The sequence below is a fragment of the Macrotis lagotis genome, chromosome 1, assembly GCF_037893015.1.
Source record: "Macrotis lagotis isolate mMagLag1 chromosome 1, bilby.v1.9.chrom.fasta, whole genome shotgun sequence".
Lineage (NCBI taxonomy): Eukaryota > Metazoa > Chordata > Mammalia > Peramelemorphia > Peramelidae > Macrotis > Macrotis lagotis.
In genome coordinates this window covers 429,305,602-429,333,477 of record NC_133658.1, presented here as the reverse complement: position 1 = coordinate 429,333,477, position 27,876 = coordinate 429,305,602, and the positions used below count along the sequence as shown (strand labels likewise).

At 35.4% G+C, this 27,876-nt stretch overlaps 1 protein-coding gene across 5 annotated transcripts in view; it reads right to left on the bottom strand.

The window, feature by feature from the left end:
* TECPR2 (tectonin beta-propeller repeat containing 2) overlaps window positions 1-27,876 on the bottom strand; it is a 149,817-nt gene that overhangs the window by 31,071 nt on the left and 90,870 nt on the right. For 4 of the 5 annotated variants that reach the window (XM_074213143.1, XM_074213140.1, XM_074213142.1 and 1 more), the window contains one exon: window positions 7,203-7,351. In XM_074213143.1, coding sequence (XP_074069244.1) covers window positions 7,203-7,351 — 149 coding nt within the window. Of the gene's footprint in view, window positions 1-7,202; window positions 7,352-9,474; window positions 15,063-27,876 lie in introns of those variants that run through there. The other variant, XM_074213144.1, reaches the window with a different exon arrangement.

The following is a 27,876-nucleotide window of genomic DNA, read 5'->3' as shown; positions in this document are numbered from 1 at the left end:
TAAAGGAAGGAGGGAAAAAATGCGAATCTCAAAATTTTGCAAAAAAATGATAGCTGAAAATTACCATTGCATGAGTTGGAAAAATAAATGAATTCTTTCTTTAAAAAAAAAACAACCCCCCCAAAAACCCCCTTCACTATATCCTACACTGACTCTCAGTAAAATTTTTAGAATAAAGTTGACCATACTCATTGCTTCATTTCTTCTCATTCATTACTCAGTCTTTAGGAATCTGGCTTCTTGATTCTGTCCCTCTGTCCCTCAAGTGAAATTTCTTTCTGCAGAGTTGCCAATGATATATTGATTGCCAAATATAATGGTCTTTTCACATTCCTTATTCTTCATGAGCTCCCTGCTTTATCTGTCTATCCACCCTATTCTCCTGGTTTTTTTTTTCCCTTTAGTTTGAGTTTTCTTGAAATTATTCTGTCCTGGTTCTGCTCCTAATCTGTTCAACCACTCCTCATTCTCTTTTACTGGATTTTCCTCAGGTCAAGTTTACTTATCTTCTCAGGATCTATATGGGTCCTTATCTTTTTTCTTTCTTTGTGATCTCATTACCTCCTAGGATTCAACTATCATTTACCTCCTAGGATTTAAATATCATCTCTTCCACTGATGACTTATAGGTTTCTATATATCCATACCCAGTCTTTTTTTTTTTTGTTTTGTCTTCTTTTTAGGCTTTTGCAAGGCAAATGGTGTTAAGTGACTTGCCCAAGGCCATACAGCTAGGTAATTATTAAGTGTCTGAGGCTGGATTTGAACTCAGGTCCTCCTGACTCCAAGGACAGTGCTCCATCCACTGCGCCATCTAGCTGCCCTGTACCCAGTCTTTCAACTGAGCTTCCATACTCTATAAAGAACTGAATATTGTTCATTTCAAACTGGATATTTTGAAGACATCAAATCCAACATGTCCAAAATAGAAGCTCACTCCCCATCTTCCCCCTCTCCCCTGCCCCCAATCTACCCTTTGCTAAAATTCTTTAATTCTTTTGAAGGTACCACTAATTTTTCCGGACAATTAGGTTATTAACCTGGGTACTATTATTCAGGATTCCTCATTTACCCATATCCTACACACCCAACTATTTACTATATTTTGTCTTTTCTTCCTCCATAGTGTCTCTCCTATCCAGTCTCTTCTGCATTTCTTAGAGAACCATCACCTAGGTTGGTTCAGGCTCTCACTTGTCACCTAGATTATTGCAAAGCATCCTAATTTGGTTTCCATTCCTTAACTCTTTCTCACTACCATCCATCCTCATTTCTGTTGCCAAAGGCACTCTTCTCTGATAATGTGACCCCTATCCTTAATCAACTCTAGGGGCTCCCTCTCCATGATCAAATACAAACTCTTTTCTTTAGCTTTTAAAATTCTTCACAACCCAGCTCCAAGCTATCTTTTTTTAAGAGAAATTTTACAATTTTCCCCCTAATCTTGCTTCCCTCCCCCCCCACCCTTCAGAGAAGGCAGTCTGTTAGTCTTTACATTGTTTCCATGGTATGCATTGATCTAACCAACCTATCTTTTTTAACCTCACTGTTCATTACTTTCACACTCTATGATCCTGCCCAAACAGCACTCCATCTTCCAACTCATGGATGCAGAGGCTGTTCCCAAATGACTGGAATGCATTTACTCTTCATGTCTATTTCTTAGAATCTCTTTCTCTTCAAAAAGCAGCACAAATATCACTGATAGCAAACTTTCTCAATCTCCTTAATCTTTAGTGCCCCCCCACCTAATATTTAATTATTTTGTATTTATTCTCTCTTTACTCATTCTGAATACACTTATATAGGTTCTTGTTCTCTTTCTCTGCTGCTTAAGAGTAGGAATTATTTCATTCTTTGTATTTGTGGCCCCAGTGCCCGAAATATAATAAACACTTAACAGATTTATGTTTGCTGACATGTTTCCTGTACTTTACTGTCTAGCCAAGCTGACCTATTTGTAGCTCCTTGTACGTACATGACATTCCATCTCCCCACAACTTTAATATAATCCCTTCCTTACCGATGCTGACTCATAGAATCTCTAGCTTCTTTCAAGAATCAGCTCAAGCACCACTTCCTTTAAAAGAGTTGCAGGTGCTCTGTCCCCCTCCTCCAAGTAACTATATATTTACATCTACATAGTTACATATTATGGAGAATAATCACATAAATATTATGTAATATTATGGAGAATAATTATATAAATATATAACCTAGGTCCAGGTTGTTTCTTCCTAGTAGGATATAAACTCCTTGAGAGCAAGCGCTATTTTGTTTTTGTCATTTTATTCCTAGCAACTAACACAAGTGCCCTGATATGTATATAATACTTAAATAAATGATTTTTTTTCTATTTTCTCAAGCTTGTCACCCCCCCCCATTATTTGTATTCATAATATATTTTCCATCAGTAGAACATAAGATCTTTAAAGGCAGGGATAATTTCATCTTTCCTTTTGTATCTTCACTGTCTAGCATATGCCTTGCATATAATAGGCACTTAATAAATGTTTAAAATTGAATGATTTGTAACTGGTATATAGCTCTTGTAGAGCTTATGTATTATGGCTTCTAAAATGATATAAATAGGGGCGGCTAGGTGGCGTAGTGGATAAAGCACCGGCCCTGGGGTCAGGAGTACCTGGGTTCAAATCCAGTCTCAGACACTTAATAATTACCTAGCTGTGTGGCCTTGGGCAAGCCATTTAACCCTGTTTGCCTTGCAAAAACCTAAAAAAAATGCTATAAATACCTTTGCAATCTGGTTTACATTAATAATTTGCTCAGCACACCTTGTTGTTGGCATAAAGATGCCCTGTAAAAATTAAAGATTCGAGGTCAAGATGTGAATTTGGTCAAATTATTTCATGTCTTCTAACAGCAGTTTCTTCTTTCTTAAACTGAGGTACAAAAAGGTACTTAAGGAAGAAGTACATAAAGAAAGGCTGAAAAAGAGACTAATTACTCATGGTTAGATCATGCCAACATATTAAAAATGAAAATACTTAACTAAATTAATTTATACTATCAAAATTTATGGAAGCAGTGTTACAACCAAACTACCAAGGGTTTACCTTATAGAATGAGACAAAATTATTACAAGAATGGTCTGAAGGATTAAAATGCCTAGAATCTCAAAGAAGATAATGGAAAAAAATGAAAGGGACTCAGGACTAACAGATAAACTACTATTGTGTTATAATAATCAATTTTTAAAAATCTTAATATGTATTTTAAAAAATAAATAAGTAAAACAGGCTATATAACAAAGACCAAGAAGCAATCAAATCAAATAGCCAGTGCTCAAATTACTACAGAAAGAATTCCTTATTCAATAAGAACCAGTAGAAAAATTTGATAATTTGACAAAAAACAGGATTAAATAAGCATGAGGCACTATACAATTTCAAATACAAATTAAAGATGAGGTTACTTAGAAAACATTAGAGCCCAGGACCATCTCTAGCCATCCATATCTGGCCACTTGACCCAGATGGTTCTGGAGAAGAAAGTAAGCACAGTATCCCCTCACTAAAATCCAATTCATGGGCTTGTCACATCTCACCTGGTGTCATGGTCTTCTTTAAGAACAAAGGACAAGGGTGGCTAGGTTGCCCAGTGGATAGAGCACTGGCCCTGGAGTCAGGAGTACCTGGGTTCAAATCTGGTCTCAGACACTTAATAATTACCTAGCTGTGTGGCCTTGAGCAAGTCACTTAACCCCATTTGTCTTGCAACCCCCCCCCCCCAAAAAAGCAGCATGAAAAGAATGAAGGACAATTTAATGAGCTAGAAAAAAAGTAAATTCATATGGAGAAACAAAAAGTCAAGAATATCCAGGGATTTAATGAAAAAAAGGACAAAAGAAGTTGATTTAGCCTTATAAGATCTAAAATTATATTATAAAGTATCAGTCATTAAAATTGGCTAAGGAATAGAATGGTGGATCAGTGGAATAGAGTAAGTGTAATTGCAGGAAATGATTATAGTAATATGCTGGTTGATAAACCCAAAGAGTCCAGCTACTGGGATAAAAATTCTATCTTTGATAAAAATTTTTGGGTAAATTGGAAGTTAGTACAGAAGATACTTGGATTAGACCAACATCTCACACCCTATACTAAGATAAGATCAAAATGGGTACAGGATTTAGACTTAAAAGACAATATTATAAGCAAACTAGGCAATCAAGGAATAGTTTACCTGACAGATCTATGGAAAGGGGATCAGTTTATGACCGAGGAAGAGATGGAGAACATCATTAAAAACAAACTAGATAATTTTGATCACATTAAATTAAAAAGTTTTTGCACAAACAAAACCACTGTAACCAAGATCAAAAGAAATGTAGTAAATTGGGAAACAATTTTTACAACAAGTATTTCTGACAAAGGACTCATTTTTTAAAATATAGACAACTAAGTCAAATTTATAAAGAAACAAGCCATTCCCCAATTGACAAATGGTTAGAGGATATGCAGAGGCAATTTACAGATGAGGAAATCAAGGCAATCCACAATCTTATGAAAAATTGCTCCAAGTTATTACTGATTAGAGAAATCCAAATTAAAGCATCTCTGAGGTACCACTCTCACACCTCTCAGATTGGTGAATATGACCAGAAAGGACAGTGATCAATGTTGTCAGGGATGTGGGAAATCTGGGACACTAATACATTGCTGGTGGAGCTGTGAACTCATCCAATCTTTCTGGAGAGTAATGTGGAATTACATCCAAAGGGCAATAAAAATGTGCATACTACTGAGTGCATCCACTACTACTAAGTCTGTATCCTGAAGAGGTCATGAAAAAGGGTAAAAACATCACTTGTACAAAAATATTCATAGCAGCCCTGTTTGCAGTGGCAAAGAATTGGAATTTGAGCAAATGTCCATCAATTGGGGGAATGGCTGAATAAACTGTGGTATATATATGTTATGGAACACTATTGTTCTATTAGCAACCAGGAGGGATGGGATTTCAGAGAAGCCTGGAAAGACTTGCATGAACTGATGCTGAGTGAGATGCGCAGAACCAGAAGAACAATGTATGTTCAAACAACAATATGGGGGTGATGATCAACTTTAATGGACTTGTTCATTTAATCAATCAGGGACAATTTTAGGGTGCGATGGAGAATACTATCTGTATTCAAAGAAAGAATTGTGGAGTTTAAACAAAGACCAAAGACTATTACCTTTAATTTTAAAAAAAGTTATCTTATGTATTATGTAAGTTTCCTATCTCTTATATTTTATTTTTTTTCCTTAAGGATATGATTTCTCTCTCAACACATTCAATTTTGATCAATGTATAGCATGGAAACAATGTAAAGACTATCAGACTGGCTTCTGTGGGGGGAGGGAAACAAGTTTTGGGGGAAAATTGTAAAATTAAAAAAAAAGAATGAAGGACAAACATCATCAGAGTACAACAGAAGAAGGTACCTTTGATAATATTCTTAACCAAAGAAAAGACATAAAGCATAAAATCGGTAATTCTGATTACATAAAATTATTTTTTGCACAGGCAAAATAAATGAAGTCATAATTAAAGGGGAAACTGTCAGTTGAAGAAAACATTTTTCCATCATATTTTGAAGTCTAAAATTCTAGATTTGGAGGGGAATGACACATATGATTAAGACCAAAAGTCATTTTCCAGAAGACAGAGGCAAAGAATATATGTAAAGAATTTTCAAAAAAAATGAAAATGATCAATAGCCATATGAAAAAATACTTCAAATTGCTAAAAGAAAAATGAAAATTAAAACAAATCAGGTTTCACTTCAACTCAAACTGGCAAAGATGATAAAATTCAGAAATAGTAAAGGTTAGAGGAACTCTAGGAAGAAAGGTATACATATTGTTGGTGGAGTCATGAATTACTCCAACAGTTCTGAAAACAATTTATGATTAGGGGAGAAAAGTGACTAAATTTTTCATATCCTTTTGAGTCATGCCATAAGCAGGTCAAAGATAGAGGAGAAAGGTCTCATAATAACAAATATTTATAGTGAGACTTTTGTTGATAGCAAAGAATTGGAAGAAAAATAATATCTATTAATTGGAGAATGCCTAAATAAACTGAGGTAGCTAAAAGCAAGAAGAATATTGTGCCACAAGAAACAACAATTTCAGGAATTTGGAGAAACTTGAAAAAACTCCTATTAACTGACATAGAACAAAGAAAACAACACAGAAGATACATAATGAAATAGACATCAATAAAAACTCTACATCTGAAATAAGATGAATATAATGACTACTCTTGATTCCAAGGGATCTGATGATGAAACATTATTTCTCTTCACTTGATATTTTCAATACAGATATGGTCAAGAGGCTATTATATTTTTTGTTTAATTGCTTCTTTTTTGTTAACAAGGAAGAGTTCCATGATAATGGTGGTAGAAAAGCAGTAGGAGTATGTTGGAAAGAGATGCTATAAAAAAGGCAACATATATTGTAAAATAAAGTAAGGAATTTGCATGAGATTACTTTTAAATTCCTTTCAAGGACTGAAATTCTTTCATCACTACAAATTCCAAATTATTCTCAGTTATGGAAATTTCACTATGCTGCAAACCTATTTCATATCCCTAGTGTAAGTTTTAGAAGTACAGTGTGATATAGTGGAAAGTCCATGTTCTAGGAGGCAGGAGTCCTGGGGTCAAATTTCAGGTCTACTACTTATCAGACAAATAATCTCAACACTTAGGGCTTCAGGCTCCTCTTCTGTAAAATGGGAAGGATACTTTCTGTCTCTTCCAACTCATAAGGTGGCTTTATTTTGATTATAAAATGTGATAATGCCTGTGGGGTATTTTGTGCTATAAAAGTGATACAAAAATAGAAACTACAAACTACAAACTATTACTATAATTCATATGGTATAGTGGAAAGGACACAAGACTTGAAATGAGAAAATTTACATCTCAGCTCTTAGATTTATTAACTGTGACCTTGAGCATGTCAATTAATCTGAGCCTTGGTTTCTTCATTTGTAAAATGAGAGTAATAATGCATAAAAAACTTTCTTCACAGGGCTTTTCAAAAGGAAATCACTTGGTGTTATAGAGTTTTTCAAAATGTGAGAAATCAGCATGTTGATATTTAGAACAGAGTACTTCTCTGAAAGTACATTTGTTTACATTTACATTATTATAAGTTTCTTACCTACTTTAAAAATGTGTTTACCTGTGCAGGTGGCTCAATTGTGATCCATGCTGGAAGCATCAAACTGGGATTTAGAGGCTGGGTTCCTACTCGGAAATAAACTCCACCCCTGGAATCACAGGCCCAGATATGCTGGTTTCCACATGACAAACTGATTAATTTTACAGCACCTACAGAAAGTAAGGAGTATTAAAAATTCAAATATATAATAATGACTCTTATTATTTTATTATTTATTTTTTTTAGGTTTTTGCAAGGCAAACAGGGTTAAGTGGCTTGCCCAAGGCCACACAGCTAGGTAATTAAGTGTCTGAGGCCGGATTTGAACTCAGGTACCCCTGACTCCAGGGCCGGTACTCTATCCACTGTGCCACTTAGCCTCCCCTATTACTCTTTTTAAAATAAACATTGTTTAGCTTCTGATGTGAACTTTTATTCTTCAAAAGAAGGAAAAGTCAACAACCTTCAACTCTAGCCATACTATGGTATTGTTTTATTGCTGTAAACATAAGACCAGCTGATGGGTATAAGAGATAGGGAAACATACAGCAAGAGTACAAACATGGCAGGATAAAAAAAACCCTGGTTTTGGAATCAGAAGACTTCAACTCAGATCTGAACTCTGGCTCTGACTGGGTGTGACCTTGCACTTAACCTCCCTGAGTAAACTTCTCTTCCTCATATTTAAAATGGATTATTTATATTTTCTACTTCACAGAGTCTAAATGAACTTACTTCTAAGTGAGGAAAAGTACTGTAAGAATTAGAGTTCTAGGGAAATTGAAACAATAACAATCACCATATATCTTCATTAAGTCACACTATTTAGCAGCACATTCACAGACAGTTAAGAACTTCAGGGAAGGGAGGAAAGTACTACTAGATCACCACTTAAGTCCAAAGGGAGATCAAACTTAGCACATCAATAAATACAGAACTAGCCTAGGAATGAAGAAACCAAGTTTTCAGTCCTAGCTTCTTGAGCAAGTTCTGTCTTTGATTTTATCCATTTGGACAGATACATTCAAGTGGTAGTATACAAAAGTATACACATATGCACTGATACCAGATAAAATATGTCTGTGGACTTCATCTGTCTAGTTTGGGAGCAGGACTACATGGGTTTTAAATTCTCTGAATTCAAAGATTCCAAGTCAGAATCTGGCCAAATCAATTTATTGATTTCTCTAGTGAAGCTCAGAAGTCCTGAGACAAGAGAAATGGAATAGAAAACATTACCTAGGTTTGAAGTTTCAGAAGTTGGGAATAGTGGAAGGTCAGTAGAACAAAAGATTCTAGAGCAGTACCTAAATGTTTTGCCTAAAATATGGCACTCAAATCCCCACGACAAAAAAATAACTTACTCTTAGGAGTAGGTCTCTAGGAGTTTGTACTTATCTACATGACCTAAATGCAAGCAGGCATAGCTCCTCATTTGCAGGCAAATAGAGAGAAGTGAGGCAGATGTGACTCTATTCCCTTTACAAATAGCTGGCAGTAGAACTGGCTAAAATAGATTTTTTTTTTTATGGCATACTGCATTCAGAAACCAAAATTTGTTCAAGTATTACTTAGTCAATCAAAAGCTTTCCTAATAGTTTTAACTTTTAGTTGAAACTAAAAAAGTGAAAATAATTTAATCATAACATAACAATAGGTCACATTTCATACAGCATTTACAGTTGACACAATTCTTTAAGTCCATCATCTTATAGACTATTTTTTTAAATGTTCATTTACAGATGAAGCAACTGAAGTAAAAGAAAGGTCTAATGACTTATCTACAGTAACAGGAAATGCTGTAGTCAGAAATATTTAACATACCTTTTACTGACCATAATAACATAAAAATTATAATACTAAAACACTACAAAAGGCTGCTGAGGAAAAGAATTAAGTATTAATTAGAGAATAACTAAATTCATCCTAAAGAATTGTTGAGGCAAAGAATAAATCATAAAAACAGAAGCTAATTTCATTAGATAATGTTTGGTCACTATAGTCTTTAGAGTTCTTAAATCTGCAAAAGTTATGCTTTTATACTGATGTTATTTTATATATTGTTCTACCTATTCATTTTACTTTACATTAGTTAATACTGAACTAAATCCCTTTCAAACATTTATTGCAGCTCAATAGGATTCCATCATATTCATATGCTATAATTTGGCCAGGCTATACCTAATTGTAGGCGGCACCCTCTTAAGTTTTTTTCTTTCTTTAATTGTTTTTTTAATTTTACAATTCCCCCCCGCCCAATTTCACTTCCCTCCCCCTATCCCTCAGAAAAAACTGTATGATACATGTCCAAAATTCAACTCATCTCTCACTACCCCTCCCAACATACTTTGCTACTTGTAATTTCCCTAAGATAGTCAAGCCTACCTTCTTGTCACACAAGCTTTAAACTGAGGTGTCATCTTTGACTCCTCAGTCTCTCTCTCTTCATATCCAATCTCTTACCAGATCTTGTGGAGTTTATCTTTGTAACATCTCTTATATATGTTCCCTTCTCTCCTCTGACACTGCCAGAAACCACTCTCATAGTGACTTCTGGTTGATTTTTCTGCCTCAACGTCTTCCCCATCTTCAGTCAATCTGATAGATGATCTTAAAGTCTTTCATATCTGGGTCCCTTCCTACTTCTTCAGTCTCCTCATACCTTATTCCCTTTTGGATACTCTGACCTCCTTGTTCTCAGAAAAAGACATTCCATATCCTGAATCTTAAGCATCTTTACTGGCTATCCCTCATTCCTGGAATGCTTTCTTTCTTTAACCCTGCCTCATGGCTTCCTTCACTTTCTTCAAGTTTCAGCTAAAATCCCATTTTCTGCAAGAAACTTCTTCAGATTTCCTCTAATTTCTAGTGCCTTACCACTGTTTGGTTATTTCCAATTCAATCGTGTATACAGCTTATCTATACATAGTTGCTACACGTGGTCTTCCTTATTAGACTGTGAGCTTCCCCGCCCCCTTCTTTGTATCCCCAGACTTAGCAGTGTCTGGCATATAGTCATGTGTGTTTAATAAATGTTAGTTGATTGAAAATTCAACAGGGATTAATATAAATTCTAGTGCTCTGAATTCAAATCCTGTGTTCTCTGTCCTACAGCTCAGTGCCTTCTCTTAAAACTATCATAATCTGAACTACATTAGGCAGCTGGTCATACTAACAGAATACGTATGTCACAGACTAAAAATACATAGGAGTATGCAAGAAGCAATCCAGAGTTACCAGCAAATACAAAATGTTTACCAAAGTATATACAGATGAGCATTTGAAGGTTAACATTTCTACAAAGTAAACATGTACCAGTAATGAGTGATTGACACATTGTAGTATTTATATCCATTTAGTTTTAAGATGACATTTAAATAGGAAATGATTCAGTATTTCAAAAATTAATTCAAAACCATCCTGTTCTCAATTAAAAGCAGTACAAAGGATTTAAATCATGTCTAAAGGCAAGATGGTTTTGAACTGGGAGTCAAAAGACCTAGATTCAAGTCATTACTTCACTTCTTAAGTTTTAGGATTTAACAGTAGGAGATATATGAAAATTTATCTAGTTCATGCTCCTGACTACTTAACAGAGGAAACTGAGATCCAGAGAGGGGCATTGACTTGGTCAAGGTCACACATAAGATATTAAATTAGGAGAGAAGGAATTTGAAACCAGTTTCTCTGGTTGGGAATCCAGTGACCATTCTGACTATATACAATTAGAGTTATAATGGTCTGTTTCAGTCATTTAAGTGCTTTTTATGCTAGACATTGTGCTAAGAAGTAAAGATGCAGAGAAAGGCATGGAAAGAAAATTCAACCCTTGATTCAAGTGGTACACTTTCTAAAGAGAATCACAGGTAAATAACTAGGTAAATACAAGATACAGAGAGTCTAAAGCTTTGTTTGCAAAGTGATGTTCATAATAGTTTTGCATATATTTGCTAGTGATTTCTGGTCACTTAACTTTTTGGATCTCAACTCAGAAATCAGGTTCAACTATTTATCAAACATTTAAGTTTATATTTTTTGCAAAGCACAATGCTAGAACCAAGGGAAGAAAGAAAACTGAAACAGGTTTTGATCCACCCACTGCAGGTTCTTGAAGACCAGTGGGATAATAAACCACTAGTACATAGTTTTTCTCTTATCCTCAATTCCTGCCTTAGGGGACATCAACATACATATTGACCCTCCTCCAAACATTTTAACTTCCCATGAGCTACTCCACCCCAATTGAGTTTCACAAAAAAACATACTCTTGGTCTTGCTATCACCCAGAAATGTGAAATCCCATCTCTGACAACCTATTGGCTTTTTGTCTCTCCCTCTGCCTTCCTTTATAAAATCTTACTCTGTGTCCACACTATGACCTTTAACCCCTTGACCTTTCAGTTTTCACCCAGGCCATCTTCCCTGTACTACCCACTTCTTGAGTCCCTGGTAAACCAATTCAATTCTACATTGTCCTCTTCTCCTGGATCCCTTATGCTGTCAATAACTAGTTAAGTTCAACCTTGCTTTACTCCCAATACCCACCATCTTTGCTCCTTTACTGTGTGATGCTGAAGACAGAGAAAATCATGCAACCATTCTCTCTGGGGTTACTATAAATTTATCTCATATAATCTCAACCCTGCCCTCACTGCTGCTAGGCAATTCTATTATGCCCCCAATATCAACTCACTTTTCAAAGTGCCACTTTTTGGAAGTAGCTCTTCCAAACTTTTTCTTTTTTCTTTTTGATTTTTGCAAGGCAACAGAGTTAAGTAACTTGCCAAAGGTCACACAGCTAAGCAATTATTAAGTGTTTAGGGTCTGATTTGAACTCAGGTCTTTCTGACTCCAGGGCAGGTGCTCTAGCCACTGTACCACCTAGCCGCCCTCTTCCAAACTTTTTCATCCCTCCTCTCACCTTCTCAGCTGAGAATCTTTCCTCCCATTTCTTTTAAAAAATTGAAGCTATGAACCATGAGCTTTCTTTTCTCTCCCCTTCTTATATCCTATCACTCTGATGTCTTCTGCCATTACCTCCTCCTTTACCCATCACACATGATAAAGTCAACTTACTACTTCCTAAGGTTTAATTTCTCTACTTGTTCAAGTGATCCCAATCCATTCCATCTCCTCCAATAGACTGCCATCACTGTCATTCCCCCTTTTTTTATTGAATCCAATCTCTGCCTGTCTTACAAGATTCATTTTCTGCTGCCTACAAATATGCGCATGCCTCCCCATCCTGGAAAAAACCCTCATTTGGTTTTTCCATTCCCATTAACTACTACTTTCTATGTTTTCTGCTCTGTGTAGGTAAACTTCTTAAAAAGGTCATCTATAATGGTACCTCCACTTTTTCTCTTCTCAGCACCTTTAAATCTTGCTCCTTACCTTATAATTCCCTGATCTCTTAGATGCCAAATTCAGTAACTTTTTTTCTCTTACCTCATTTGCCTTCATCTCCCTGCAACTTCTGACACTTTCCTTGTGATCATACTGATCCTTCTGTTCATACTTTCCTTGATAATCTACTCTTTAAGTTTTCAAGACACCACTCTTTCCTAGTTATCACTCTACATTATCTGATCATTTATTTGTCTGCTTGGCTGGATCCTCATGCAAATCACATCTTGTAACCATAGCTGTCTCTCAGATTCTGTTGTATTCTTCTCTTTTCCCTCTATACTATCTCATTTGGCAATCAATGGATTTAAAAGATGTTTGTCCTTCATTTTCGAAGAGGACCATGACATCAGGGAGGTGTCCTGAGGTCAAATTCGAACTCCCATGTCTTCCTAACTTCAAGGCCAATGCTCCTCCACTGCACCACCCAGTCAGCCTCAGACACTTACTAGCCGTGTAACCTTGGACAAGTCACTTAATCCTGATTGCCTTACGTCCAGGGTCTCCTGACTGATATCTGGCCACTGGACCCCAGATGGCTCTGGAGGACAAAGTGAGGCTGGTGACTGAGCACAGCATACCCTCACTCAAATTCAATTCACATGCTTGTCATGGCATCACCTTCCTGATGTCATGGTCTTCTTCAAGAATGAAAAATCTTCATGGATTTCATCACTATCTTGATGCTGATACTCAAAACTATTTATCTTATCTCAAATTCTCAGCTGACCTCCAATCTTGCATCTGCAAATGCCTTCGGACATCCTAAACTAGATGACCAGTGGATACCCTAAAATTTAATATTTCTAAAATAAATTTTTATCTTTTCCTCTAATTTACCCCTTCTCCTACTTTCCCTATAACTGTAGTATTGTAGTACTGTAGAAAGCAATTAACAATACTTCCTATATTTCAGGCTTGAAACCTATAAGTCATCCTTGACTACTTACTATTTCTCACCAAATACTGCTCCCCCCCAATATATCCAAGCTATTACCAAGGCCTGTCAATGTCACCTTTACTGTCTATCTTCAATAGGTCCCCTACTCTTCTCTGATACTGCCACCACTTTGGTATAGACTCTCATACTCTCATCACCTTAAGCCTGATTATTAAACTAGTCTGCTAGTGGGTTTGCCTGTCTCAAATCCTTTCCCACTATAATCAATTCATTCTCTATTCAGGAGCTAAAATGATATTCCTATAGTATAGATGTGTACACACACACACACACACACACACACACACACACACACACACAATCACACACAGTCGTGGCTCCCTAATACCTCCAGAATCAAATACAAAATGCTCTGTTTGGCATTCAAAATCTTTCATTACCTAGTTTATCCTCATCCTACCTAATCCAATCTTCTGACATCTTACTCCCTGCCACATGGTCTTTGTTGAATGACATTGACCTTCTGGCTATTCCATGAATAAGACACTCTAATTCCCAGCTCCACTCATTTTCTCTAGCTGTTCCTCATGACAGGAAAATACTTTCTCCTCTACTTTGACTACTGATCTCCTCTGGTTTCCTTTAAGTACTAAGTGAAATTCCAACTTCTACAGGAAACCTTCCCAAATCTCTTTTAATTCCAGTCTCCTCCCTTTGTTAATTATTTCCTATTTATTCTATATATAACTTGTTTGTATGTATGTATGTATGTATGTATGTATTTATATATATATATGTATGTATGTATATATATATGCATGTTGTTTCCTCCATTAAATGGTATGCTTATTGAAGAGCTTCTTTTGTTCCTTTTCTATTCCCAATGCTTAGCATAGTGTCTGGCATGGTAGGTGCTTAATAAATGTTAATCAACAAATTAAGAGTTTGCTAAACATTGCCATGTTTACTATAATCCATATTTATTTGCAATGAGAAATAAACATGTACAATGGTCATGGGGGGGGGGGAAGGTAAGGCATCAAGGTTAAGTGACTTGCCCAGTTCATACAGCTGGTTAATGTCAGGTGTCTCAGGCCAGATTTAAACTCAGCACCTCCTGATTCCAGGGCCAGTGCTCCATCCACTATGCCACCTAGCTACCCCACAACTGTCACTTTTCCCAAAGGATTAAACGTTATACTTTACAGTAGACATCAAACATGCTGTCAAAGTGTAGACGGAACCATATTCAAATGTAATTGAGAAATATTTAACAAAATAAATAAAAATACAATAGGACACAGATAATTTTAATTTGTAGTTTTCCAAGTTTAACATGTGGCTCACAAGGATCCTTATGTACAGTTTAACATTCCCTTTCTCTTTGCTCTAGAGAACAGTGAGAAAATTTAAGTGCTATTTATAAATTAGTACTATAATGAATATATTAAAAAGTTCCATTTTAAAAAAAACAGATTCAAAAAATACTTCTTGGTGTTTAGTTGTGTCTGACTCTTCATGACCTCATAGACCATGGCATACCAGTATTATTCTTGGTTTGCCACTTCTTTCTCCTGTGGATTAAGACAAAAAGAGGTTAAATGACTTGCCCTGAGTCGCATAGCTAGTATCTGAGGCTGGATTTGAATTTGGTCTTCCAGATTCCAGACCCCTATTATAGCAGGCACAGAAATGCAAAAATAGTTCCTTTCTTCAAGTTCACATCCTAATGGGGAAGACAATATACAAACAACCATGTGCAAATAAGATAAAACTAAGTAAATTGGAGGCAACCTCAGGGGGCACTAATATTGAGGGGGGACCAACAAAGGCCTCTGGCAGAAGGAAGAACATTAAATGAGATATGAAAGAAGCAGTCTCAAGAAAGGAGACTATTCTAGGCATGGGGAACAGTCAGAGTAAAAGATCAGGGATGGGAGATGATGAAATGTCATGTGTGAGGAATAGTCAAAAGTTCAGTTTTTACTGGATCACAGATTATGTAGAGTCAAGTAAAATGTAAGAAGACTAAAAAAGGTGAGAAGGGATCAAACTATGAAGGTCTTCAAACCCTGGTTAGATCTGTGATTTAGGTCTTTGCCAGCTAAGTAGGGTATGAACTAGAATGGGAAGAGACTTGAGGCAGAGAAACCAACCAGAAAGCTATTGCAATAATTTAGGCAGGAAGTGCTAAGAATCTGCAACAGGATGACAGCTATGTCAAAGGATGGGGGGGGGGGGGGGAGACATATATAAGAGAGAGTCCTAGTGTAGAAACAAAAGAACTTGGCAAGAAGCTAGATAATGGGGGTGGGGTAGAGAGTCAGGTGTCAAAGAACTAGGTTGTGAACCTAGATAATTGGGAGCATGGTGGTACCCTCAACAGTTGCAGGGAAATTTGGAAAAGGAGAAAAGTTAGAGGAAAAGATAAAAAGATCTGTCCTAAACATGTTTTGTTTATGGAACGCCCAGTTTTTGATATCCAGTAGGTAGTTGCATATTTGAGTCTCAATGTCAAGAAAGAGATGTTAGGGGGCAGCTAGGTGGTGCAGTGGATAGAGCACCGGCCCTGGAGTCAGGAGTACCTGAGTTCAAATCTGGCCTCACACACTTAATAATGACCTAGCTGTGTGGACTTGGGCAAGCCACTTCACCCCACTGCCTTGCCAAAAAAAAAAAAAAAAAGAGAGATGTTAGGATTTGATAAGTAAATCTAAGAATCATTTACTAATGAATCCAAGGAACCTGATTAATATATTAAACAAGCAAATATAAAGGGAAAAGAATAGATGATCCAAGACAGAGTCCTGTAGAATAACTACTATTAGTGGCTACACCATTGATAAAGAAGACTGAGAAGAATGGTTATAGTTAGGAGAACCAGGACAGAGTAGCACCACAAAAATTTAGAGTGGAGAACTCTCCCAACATGGATATCAAGGAGAAAAGGGTAACTAATAGTGTCAAAGGCAGCAGAAAAGTCAAGAAGGATATGAAATGAGAACAAGTCATTAGATTTGGCAATTAAGAAATCATTGGAAACTTTATAGAGAGGTATTTAAGCTGAATGATGAGATTGTAAGACAGACTTCAAAGGGTTTAGAAGAAAGTAAAAGGAGAGGAAGAAGAGGAACTTCCTAGCATCTCTGTCTAGACATATTGAAGGTTTAGTGAGAGAATGTAAATGACAAAGGGGCCAATCTTCTGGACAAGATGGAATGGACTGGGATCAAGGGTTTCTGTTGGTAAGGAGAGGGCAACCTCTTCATGTGAGACAAGGATGAAGAAGATCAAAGAAAAAATTTAAAAAAGCATTTATTATGCATTTACTATGTACAAAGCATAAATAATGGAAGAAGACAGCTGAATGATGTGAGATGCAGAGGAGGGAAGAAGAATTGTTGGAGAATATTCTCAATTTTTTCAATGAAGTATTAGGCACATTTTTCAGAAGGGGATGTCATGGGAGGTTTGAAGAGGGATGAAAAGGTTTGGAAACCCCTTGTGGTGAATGATATAATGAGGGATATTTCAAAAGCTGTCCTATTGCAGTGAGGGCTCAGCTGAAATTATGCAATATAAATTTGTACTGGATATAGTCAGCATGATTTTATGATTTTCTTTAGTTTCATTCAGCAGCATGTGAATAAAAGAAAAGATAGAAACAGATGGTGGGAGGAATTACAGTTGGAAGTTTGGCAAGAAATTATTGGTAATAAGTGGGGCAAAGTACTTGAATGTAGAGTATAATGCTGAATTAAACTGGTTCACCAAGCAGCTGAGAAAGTGACATATCTGTTCGGATTTGCATTCCACTTTCATATCTTTTGAAAATTCAGTTACCTTGGCACCAAGATGAAGCACTTGAAGATTATAGTGGAGGAAGCTATTAAGGGCCTATGCTCTTTAGAACACATTATTTTATTCCTTTCTGCAGTTTCCAGTGGGTACAGAATTCTCTTCCTTTATATCTGAAGGTCTTGCTCCTGGTTACTTGCAAAATTGTTATATGTCATTGAAACTGTTAATTTAACCACTACATTTTGGAGTATGTAGCACTGGTTTCTTTATTTGTTTTTCCATAGGCAATCTACGGATTCTTTTGAATGGCACCTGATTGTCTTTGTTCACATTTTAGTCAGTTTTCTTGTACTATTTTTTACATCATAATTTTCAGTTTTTTTCCTGTTATGATGCTTAAATTTTTTCTACTATGATGCTTAAATTTTTTCTAAACGTTCTAATTGCAAGATAAAACTGTTCTTTCTGTTTGTGCAGAGATCATGTGTTCAGTATTTTTTTTTCCTTTATCATATGATCTCTCTTGATTCTTTGGGAAGGCTTGCCACTCTAGATTCAATTTTTTTTTATTCTCCATACTAATTTTGTTGTGAAAGACATAAATTCTTTCATAATTATTATTTCTCTTTTGAAACTTTCAAGAACATCCAACTGTGTGTGGTTCCTTGCTCTCCTGGGAAAGCACCAGTTCCTCTGCCTCATCAAGTGTTGATTCATTTTCCTGTCTTACAACATTTATTCTGAGATATTTGGATTCATCAGGTGTCACATAGACCCATCTTTCCTTATGTTCTTAATATTTTTCCTGTTGATTTATCTGTAATTGTGTTCAAGGTTTTCAATTGAGTTTTCATTCTGAAGTCTTTGGCAATTTCTGTCTTTTTTTTTTTAATTTTCCATTTGCTTTCTGAATCTTTCCTCTTTGGTGGTGGATTCCCCCCAAAAGTGAGATCTTGAAGTTGTTTCAGTCTTTTCTTATGCTGAGGGATTAATTTTCCACAGGCTTCAGAATCCTAGCCAAATAACTTTTGAGGTGAAAGAACTGGTTCCAGCAGCATGCTAATTCCTTTTTCTTCGGGTATAGAGGAGTCCCAAACACATGCTGATATCTTGCCCCTCTGTTCTTTAGTTCTAAGGCTAAGTAATGCTGAAGTATGGCATACTGCTGCCCCAGTCAGAGTAACCTTCCACTTTTCTATATTTTTACATCTTAGGGAAAGCCTTTGAGGGAGAGTTAAGTACTGCCTATTACAACAGAATGGTGAAATGAGGATTGGGCTGGGCAGAGAGGAGACTGTGTTGGCAGAGACTGCTATAGCAACTGCAAGGGAAATGCTGAGTGGATCTTAGAGCACAAATTTATGGATCCTATCTTGCCAGAGTATAAGGGCTGGTGGGAGAATGAGTACTCAGTGAGAACATTAGGTTTTAGGAATTAGCATTTTCTGCTGTTAATTCATTATTAAGAGTCTTGTTTTCTTTGCCCACGGACACAGTTACAATTAATTTACCTCTAGTGAACAATTCTTAATTTGGAAAGTCGTGAAAACTGAAGAAAATGTCTGGTCCTCCATGCTGTCAGTCACAGAGGAAATTATTAATGAGATTTTGATGGATCTCAGATCCGATATGTATTCCCTACCATGGTGCAGATCATGATATTAGTTTTAGCCTTCTCATCCTGTGTGACTTTTGTCTATGGCTTTCTGTAAATCTCCCACAGGGGAGGCATACAACATGCCAGGAGCTTTCTTGTATCTCTTGTCATTACAAAGAGAGCAATGCAGCACCCAGACAGTTCTATTAGTTAGCCCTCATTCTAATTGCATGATCAGGTCCACCTCCTCTTCTAGTTCTACATCCCTTTTGATGATATCCTCTTCTGTTGCTTCTCTTATAAATTTCATTGTTGATCACATGTCATAGCCATTTATTTAGATTATGTCTTTTCTTTGCTTTTTGAATAACATGTACCTTTATTCCATAAAATCCTACTCTAATGCCTCATACCAAATGGAAGTGACCCTGGGTTTTCAAAGGCAATGTCAGTTTAGTACAAGCTGTAGCAGACTGTGCCATACTTGAAAAGCTTAGAATATGGGCCTGGCAACAGACTATGTCTGTTTTTCAGAGACAAACCTACATGAAAGAGGCTCATTACCAGGTAATTAATTATTTGGCCATAGCAACCCATGAAACAAAGCTATTATTAGTAATGCTAATATGTAGTAATAGTAAAAAAGGGAACCACTATGACTTTCTCAATCTTTATAACTTTTTTGAAAACTACATTATTTTTGGGAGTAGGAAGAGAAAATCCAAATGTCAAAATTATGTTCCTTCTTTGACATTTAGCTAAAATGATTATAGAATTTAAGACCTCTTTTAATTGTGCATCACAGTGTGCTTAATATACATGATCCTAGGTCACGATGTCCCAGCTGTTCAAAGTGATTTGACCTTAACATGCTTCAGTGCAATCAAATACAGAATTGCATATCATTGCTTGATATTATTTACACCCAGAGGAGAATGTGTTTTTTAATTTTGCATTTTCAAAGCAGGAATACTTTGAAAGAAAATGTCCTTCCAAATAGTGCAATAATAAAAGAGAAACAATGGTAAAGGAATGTTTCTATTTTATCTTAAGTTAAAAAGATCATGTAACTAATTCTATTTGTTACCAAAGTTACCAAATCAAAAATTTCACAGAGCCTAATACTGATAGTTCAGAGAGAATATCTAAGAGAGAAGAAAACGACATGTTCAGACAATAATTTTTGTCAACTCAATTGAACAATTGCTATTAAATCACAAGTTTATGTGGAGTTTTGCTTTTAAAACATTTTCCCCAAAGCAAAATAAAACTCACCTCTTTCATTTTGACTTAAGATAAAATTTCAGTTTCTCATATAATAATTCATATTAATTAGTGTTTTATACATACAAGTAACATTATATACATTACTTCATTTGATTGTTGTCTCTATTTTACACATGAAGAAAGAGACTCAGAGACATTAAGAAATTTGCCCAGGAACACATGAACGGTAAACAAAGCAATCTTTAACCCAGATCAACTAACTTTCCTATGCTGTCCTAAAAATATATGCTTGTATTATTAGCAAGAATTTATTAGAATTTACCATTTATTGGTTTCTTGGTTTTCTGCAAGTTCAAGTTCATAATAACAAGGTCATGCTTTAAAGTTTATGCTTAAAAGTTTAAAGACTACAGTACAACAACCAGGTGAACTAAGTGGAGTTCAAGTTTTGCTATCTCAATTTTACACATAAGAAAATTAAGACTTTGTTAGGTAGAAAGATTTGCCTAGGGTTATACATCTATTATGCGTTAATAAAGAGTTTAATCCTGGTTTCCTCCTACCAAGTTCAGTTTTTTCCCATTATAACAAATCTATTAGCAATCACAATGATTTTTAAAACTACATAAATTATTACTAAGAAATATGAGCTCTGTATGAACTGATGCAGAATGAAGAATGAAGAACCAAGAGAACAAAGTGCTCAATAACTAAATACATAAGTGAAAATAACATTAAACACAGCTTGAACTCAGATTAAATGCAACGAATCAATATTGTTTCCAGATGGCAGAGAAATTAATGAAATGCTTCCCACTTCTTGAGGGCTAAAGGAGGTGCAAAGATGAATTATGTCATCAGAATTAAGTGATGTGTAATTTGGTTTTAATCGGTATTTGTTTATTGTAAGGGATGGTTTTATGATGGAAGAAGAGAGGGGAAGAGTATATTTGGAAATGACTATGATATGAAAACTTTCTTTAACAAAAGTTTTTATCTGTAATAATAAAGTCTCTGATATACTAAAAAGAACAATGAGACTGGAGCCATAAGATTTTTGCTCAAATACTGACTCAATTATTTGTCATGTCACTATGGGCAAGGCCTTTATCTCTATAGGTATCAGTGTCTTCATCTGTATGGTAGGGATAATACTGATCATACTACCTACACCTCATGAGACTGTCCTGAACAAAAAAATTTTATAAAGTGCTACATTATTGTAAGGTATGATAATGATGATGATGATTACAGAAAGAATTATAACAATAGCCTTTTGATAAACTGTAATGATTTTGATATACATATTAAGCTAGATAGTGCTGCTACAGAAGAATGTATCATTGTGTTGAGATTACCATGGGGTTGATTACAGACTGAAGGACTTCTTGCATCCCTGGCCCCTTACCACAGTGCCTGTAGCACCTATTCCAGCACAAAATGAGTTATCTTGTTTCAAAGGTATGAGTGATGTACTCAATCAGATTATGGACTCCTTGACGACAGGTATTGTTGTGCTTTTCCCATTGCTCTTTGTATAATGCTAGAAAAATAGCAAATGATCAGGAAAGTTTTGTTGAAATGAAGACTGATTTACTGAAAAAGTCTGCATAAAAAATCTAAATCATCAGTAAAACCAAGATGATGCATTAATACTACTTATTAGAGGATTATATTAAAGGCTTACTGTACTTAAGAATATAAACATAATAGTACTCCAAAGAAGTAGACTTCCCTTCTACAGAAATTTCCCCATTTACTCTGATTATCAAGAGGGATACTAGGCTCCAGAGATAAGGCAGCTGATTTAGTGTCAAGTAAAGCTGTTTCTTGTGTGAACTAGGATGAGATAAGGGGTGGAGAGGAACTATGGGGTGGGCACTTCAATTCTCTACTGAGCTGAGGCTGGCACAACTTCTCACATGATTATTCTCTTGCCACAAAGACCTTAGCCTCCTTGTTTTAGGCTGGCAATGGCCAATAAGGGAGCAGTGCCAAGAACATGGAGGAAAAGATTGGGGAACATCTGGTCCCAACAAAAAGCAAACCAAAAGACCTATTTTCCTGCTCTGAATGGTAGAAAAAATTAGTGACACAGGAACTTTAAAAAAAATAAATAAAAGGTATCCTAAAAACAACAATGGTAGAAAGAGAACCAGATTTGGATCAGTTTGCTACTTGCTTCTTACAGAATGATAAAAGAAGCTCAGGAGTGACCTCCAGTGGACTGTCAAAAGAATTCTTTGTAAGGTGAGGTGAAGTTTGATAAAAGCTGAAACTAACTGACCTTTCTCTTCTTTGAATTCCCATACTACACTGTACTTTTTCAATGACTCATCTCATTATGCTTTGCATTTTAGCTACTTATATTTCCATACAATTCTCTTTTTTCCTTACTTAATCATGATTTTTATAAGGCCAAGACAATGTCTTCATTGGATAATAGGTTCTGATACCTATTAGTCTTGTAATCCTGTTAGAAAGTCACAAACCATTCTGAGGCTGATTTCTCCTCTATAAAATGGAGATTAACAATCCTGCTCCTCCTACACCATAGGGTCAATGTGAGGATCAACTGAAAAAAAATGCATAAAAGTGTAACAGAAATGTGAGTAACTGTGATTTTTCTGCTTCCACCATTGTGCTACTATTCTATATTCTATTCTATTTGTATCTAATAGTTTTTTTCCTTTTATCATTCATTTCTGAAAAATTTATGTAACTGTTTTGATTTCTAACAGTTCAATAATATAAGTCAAAATTATTTGACGAATGAAGATCTGATATTTATCTGGCCAAATAATTTGTGCAAAAAAGTACTAGAATATAAATTGCATCAAAAGAAAACAATAAACATGAGTAATTAGAGAAACAGAAAAACTTCTATGAAATGATGCAAAGTGAAAAGTAAAAAAGCAGAACAATAAACAACAATAATGAAAATAAAAAGAATACTAAAAGGAAGCTGAATGTTAAGTAATTATTACAACCAATTTTGAACCCCCAAAAAGATGAGCAATCACTTGCATTCTATCAGGGAAGGGAGGAAGAAAAGGGAATATAATTGCAGAATATCCTATATATTATCAGACACATTTCAATGTTCAATTGATTTGTTCAGAGGGAGGGAATTAATAGGAGATGGGAGAGGGGAGAGGGATGAAAAATATTTAGTTTTTAATTATTTTTAAGAAACTAATATTTAAAAATGACATTTAAAAAGAAGACATTCATAAAACTTATTTAAACTTTTTTTTAAAATCTATTCCCATTGCTCCCATTCTTATTCAGGTCCTCAGTACAACCTAATTTATAATAGCTCTTTTCTTCTTCATACTCAAGTTTGTCCTTCTATTACCAAATTATTACATATAGCTCTTACATACATACATACATACATGTCACTTTCAGTGGCACTCTACTGCCTTTGAGTTGAAGTTCAAACTCCTCTGCCTAGCATTCCAGATACTCTGTAATATGGCACCCTCTTCTTTTTATAGCTTCTTCTCAAATTACTGCCTACTAGAGGAGTTCATGACCAAACAAGAGATAGAGTACATTATGAAATGAAAAATAGATAATTTTGATTACATTAAATTAAAAATGTTTTGCATTAATAAAACCAATGCAACCAAGATTAGAAGAAACATAGAAAGCTAGAAAACAATTTTCATAGTTAATGCTTGTGATAAAGGGTTAATTTCTCAAATATATAGAGAACTGAGACAAATTTATTAGAATACAAGTTATTCCTTAATTGATAAATGGTCAAGGAATATGAACAGGCAGTTTTCAGATGAAGAAAAAAATGCTCTAAATTATTAATTAGAGAAATACAAATTAAAGTAACTCTGAGGTGCCACTTCATGCCTATCAAATTAGCCAATGTGACAAAAAAGAAAAATGATCAATGTTGGAGGTGATGTTGGAAAACTGGGACACCAACTGCATTGTCAGTGGAGTTGTAAATTTATCCAAACTTTCTGGAGAGCAATTTGGAACTATGTCCAAAGGGCAATTAAAAGTGTGCATATCTTTTGATTCAGCAATACCACTTCTAAGTCTGTATCCCAAAGAGATCATAAAAAGGGAAAAAGACCCCCATGTACCCACTCTTTTAGTAGTGACAAAGAATAGGAAATTGAGGGGATGTCCATCAATTAGGGAATGGCTGAACAACCTATGGTGTATGAATGTCATGGAGTACTATTGTTCCATATAAAATCATGAATGGGTAGACTTCAGAAAAGACTGGAAAGATTTGCATGATCTAATGCTTAGTGAAGTGAGCAGAACCAGAACACTGTACATATAAATAGTAACACTGTGTAATGATCAACTATGATGGACTGTGCTCCTCTCAGCAGTTCAGTGATAATGGATAATTCTAAAAGACTTATGATGGAAAATACCATTCATATCCAGAGGAAAAAACTATGGAGTCTGAATGTAGGCCAAAGCATATTATTTTCACTTTTTAAAATTTGTTTTATGGTTTATTCTGATTTTTTCATTTTTTCTTTAGTTTTGATTCACAACATGACAACTATGGAAATATGATAAACATGACTGTACATGTACAACCTATATCAGATTGTTCACTGCTGGGGGAGGGACAAGAGGCTGGTAGAAAAATGTGGAACTCAAAAGCTTACAAAAAGATGAACTTGAAAGCTATTTTTGCATCTAATTAAAAAAAAAGTAAAATGGCATTCAAAAAAAAAATTCTCCCTAGTAAATTTCTTAGCTCCAGACAAGTTCTTACTCTATGTCCCTGGAATGTGTCATATTTCATGCCTATATTTATCTACGTGTTTTTGCTCATGTGTTCTATATTGATTGTTCAATCTCTACCAATTCCATAAAAAGCTCAACTCCAAAGCTATCTCCTCTGTAAAAACTTTCCTGATCATAACCTTTCCTCTAAATTGATCAGTCAAACGTTTATTAAGTGTATCCCTTGTGTTAGGCACTTAGTACTTAAGGTCTAGATAAAGCTAAAAATGAGACAGTTCCTACTTTCAAGGAGCTCAGATTGTATTAGAGAGAAAATACGTACAAACACACACACACACACACACACACACACACACACAAAGTATTTACAAGGCAATTTTTTTGAGGGAAGGTACAAATAGTTTGGCAATCAGGAAAGGCTTGATATGGAAGGTGAATCTTGAAGGAAATCTTGATTCTAAAACATATAGGTAAAGAGAAAGTACACTCCAGACAAAGGGGGACAGTCAATGCAAAGATAGGGAGATGGAGCATGTATGAGGAGCAGTAACAAAGACAAAAAAAAATAAAATGAAATGACAATCCTTGGAAGGGACTATAGAAAGACAGGCACCCCCTACAGCACTGCTGGTGGAGCTATGAATTAAGCGTTCTGGAATAGCACAAAAATTAATAAATTGTGCATACAACTCTATCCTCACTAGGCATGTATCCCAAAGAGATGAAAAATCCTATACATATAAAAATATTTATAGCAGCACTCTTTGAAAAAACAAAATACAAAATAGGTGCCCATCAAGTGGGTAAGGACTTAACAATTGTGGTAAATGAATGTATGGATTCATTTTTTTCTTTTCTTTTCTTTTTTTTTTAGGTTTTTGCAAGGCAAATGGGGTTAAGTGGCTTGCCCAAGGCCACACAGCTAGGTAATTATTAAGTGTCTGAGGTCAGATTTGAACTCAGGTACTCCTGACTCCAGGGTCAATGCTCCATCCACTGCACCACCTAGCCACCCCATACACTATCATTTTTGAGCCCTAATAAATAAATAGAGAAAACTAGGGAAACTTGTATGAATTGATGCAAAAGCATGAATTGATATTGAAATGAGCAAAATGAGGAGAAGAATTTATATGATAACACTATAAAGCAGTTGTGTCCAACCAATGACCAAGGGTCACATTCAACCTTCACATAACCCATATGGTATAACTGGAAAATGAAGGAACAGGTGAGCACATTGAGCAACATTTCAGACCAGCTTAACCCTTAACTAACATGGTCCTTGACAAGTTTTTGTTGGCAATGTGACCCAGAAGAGCTAAAAGGTTGAACAAAGAATAGTTTTGAAAGACTTAAGAATTCTCTTCAGTGACCAATGGTCAAACATGCCTCCCACCACTTGATGGAGAACTTGACTAAAGGAAGAGAATTAGACATACATTTGTAGAAACTACCATATTAACACAAATTTGTTTTGGTTGACTATAATTATTTATTACAGAGGATAGAATTTTAATTTGGTGAGACAGTAGTATAGAGGAAAGTGATGTGCAGTGACAGGTAATGAAGAAGAAATAAAGATGGTATAAATGAATACCATTTATAAATGAATAAAGATGAAAAGTTTCAGTGAAGCATTTAAAAAATACATTAAAAAGAACAAAAGGAAGTTCGGAAAGGGACATAGACAAGAGAGGCAGTGTTGCTGCCACCTTGTTAATGATTTATATTTTAAAAACAAGTTTTATGATGTGTTTATCATTTCATAAAAAATCTTATTTTTTCTGTATTTTGTTTACTGAAGTGTTCAGTTACTTGGTCAGTGAGAAAGTATTGTTAGATTTTTTATGAGTTAATATATTATCAAAGGAAACCTAATCCGTATAGGTTATGCCCATTTTCCCTTTTTATTTTTATCATTTTGAAGTTTTTCTGTGGATCGAAGGGGGGGGGAATAAGGAAGTTGATTTAATGAGTGAGAATCCCCACTAAAAATCTAATTTATATCAATCAACCTGATATGATTTTGATATTTGTGTATCAAAGCCTATAAAAACAAAGTCCCAGAAGAAGGAGGCATATCTCAGATCATGAGGAAGATCTGGGGTTCACATCATTAGAGAGGACCATAGACCCTTTAATAAAATATCACTGGCTCAGAGCTCTGCCCTCAGTCTCTTACACTGTAGTCAGGACAATTTTATTTGCAACAGTTATCTCATGCACATGTGATATTAGCCAAATCCACACCATCATTTTTCTATTTGGTGAATAATTATCAACTCAAATATATTTTTTCAATTGTCTTATGAGAGAAATTATTTCTAAATAGCTAATTCTAAATAGCTAATTAATATTGGAGAGATCCAGGATCTTTCCCTTCCTAGATTCTCTACCAGGCCAAGTCAGCACTTGATGGATGAGATTGCTCAAATCCGTGGGGTACATGCCCTTCAATCCTGGGTGGGAGTTGTCCTACCCAACTACAGAACTTATAAAGAATTTAATTTAAGGTGAATTCTGGCCTATAGTGTTCCACTCATCCAGGAATGAGCAGAGATAGAATCCCTTTTAGGGAGAAATTGTCTGGTTAAAAGAAGTCTATGCTCAAGACTAAATGATCAGAATCATGTCCCACAGTACTTCATTAGAATAAGTTTACCTCTTATTATAATATACAGTCTTCTCATTAATTGTTAAGCAATCAGAATTGACTGCCACTCTCAGGAACACCCTCCTCCAAGGGCATATAAGTGTTGAGTTGGTTCAGTGAAGGGTCTTTGACCTTTGAGAGTAGCACTTACTTTTATTATTGTCAGCCCAGAAAAAAAAGGAATGTTCATGACTATTAATGATTGTCAAATTCAGAATAAAAAAATTTTTTTAAAGAAAGTGAAATGAACAAAGCAAGAGATCCAGGAAAAACCTGGGAAGATTTGTATGAACTGATACAGAATAAAGTAAGAGAACCAGAAAAACAATGTATATAATAACAACATTGTAATAAAGGAAAACAACTCTGA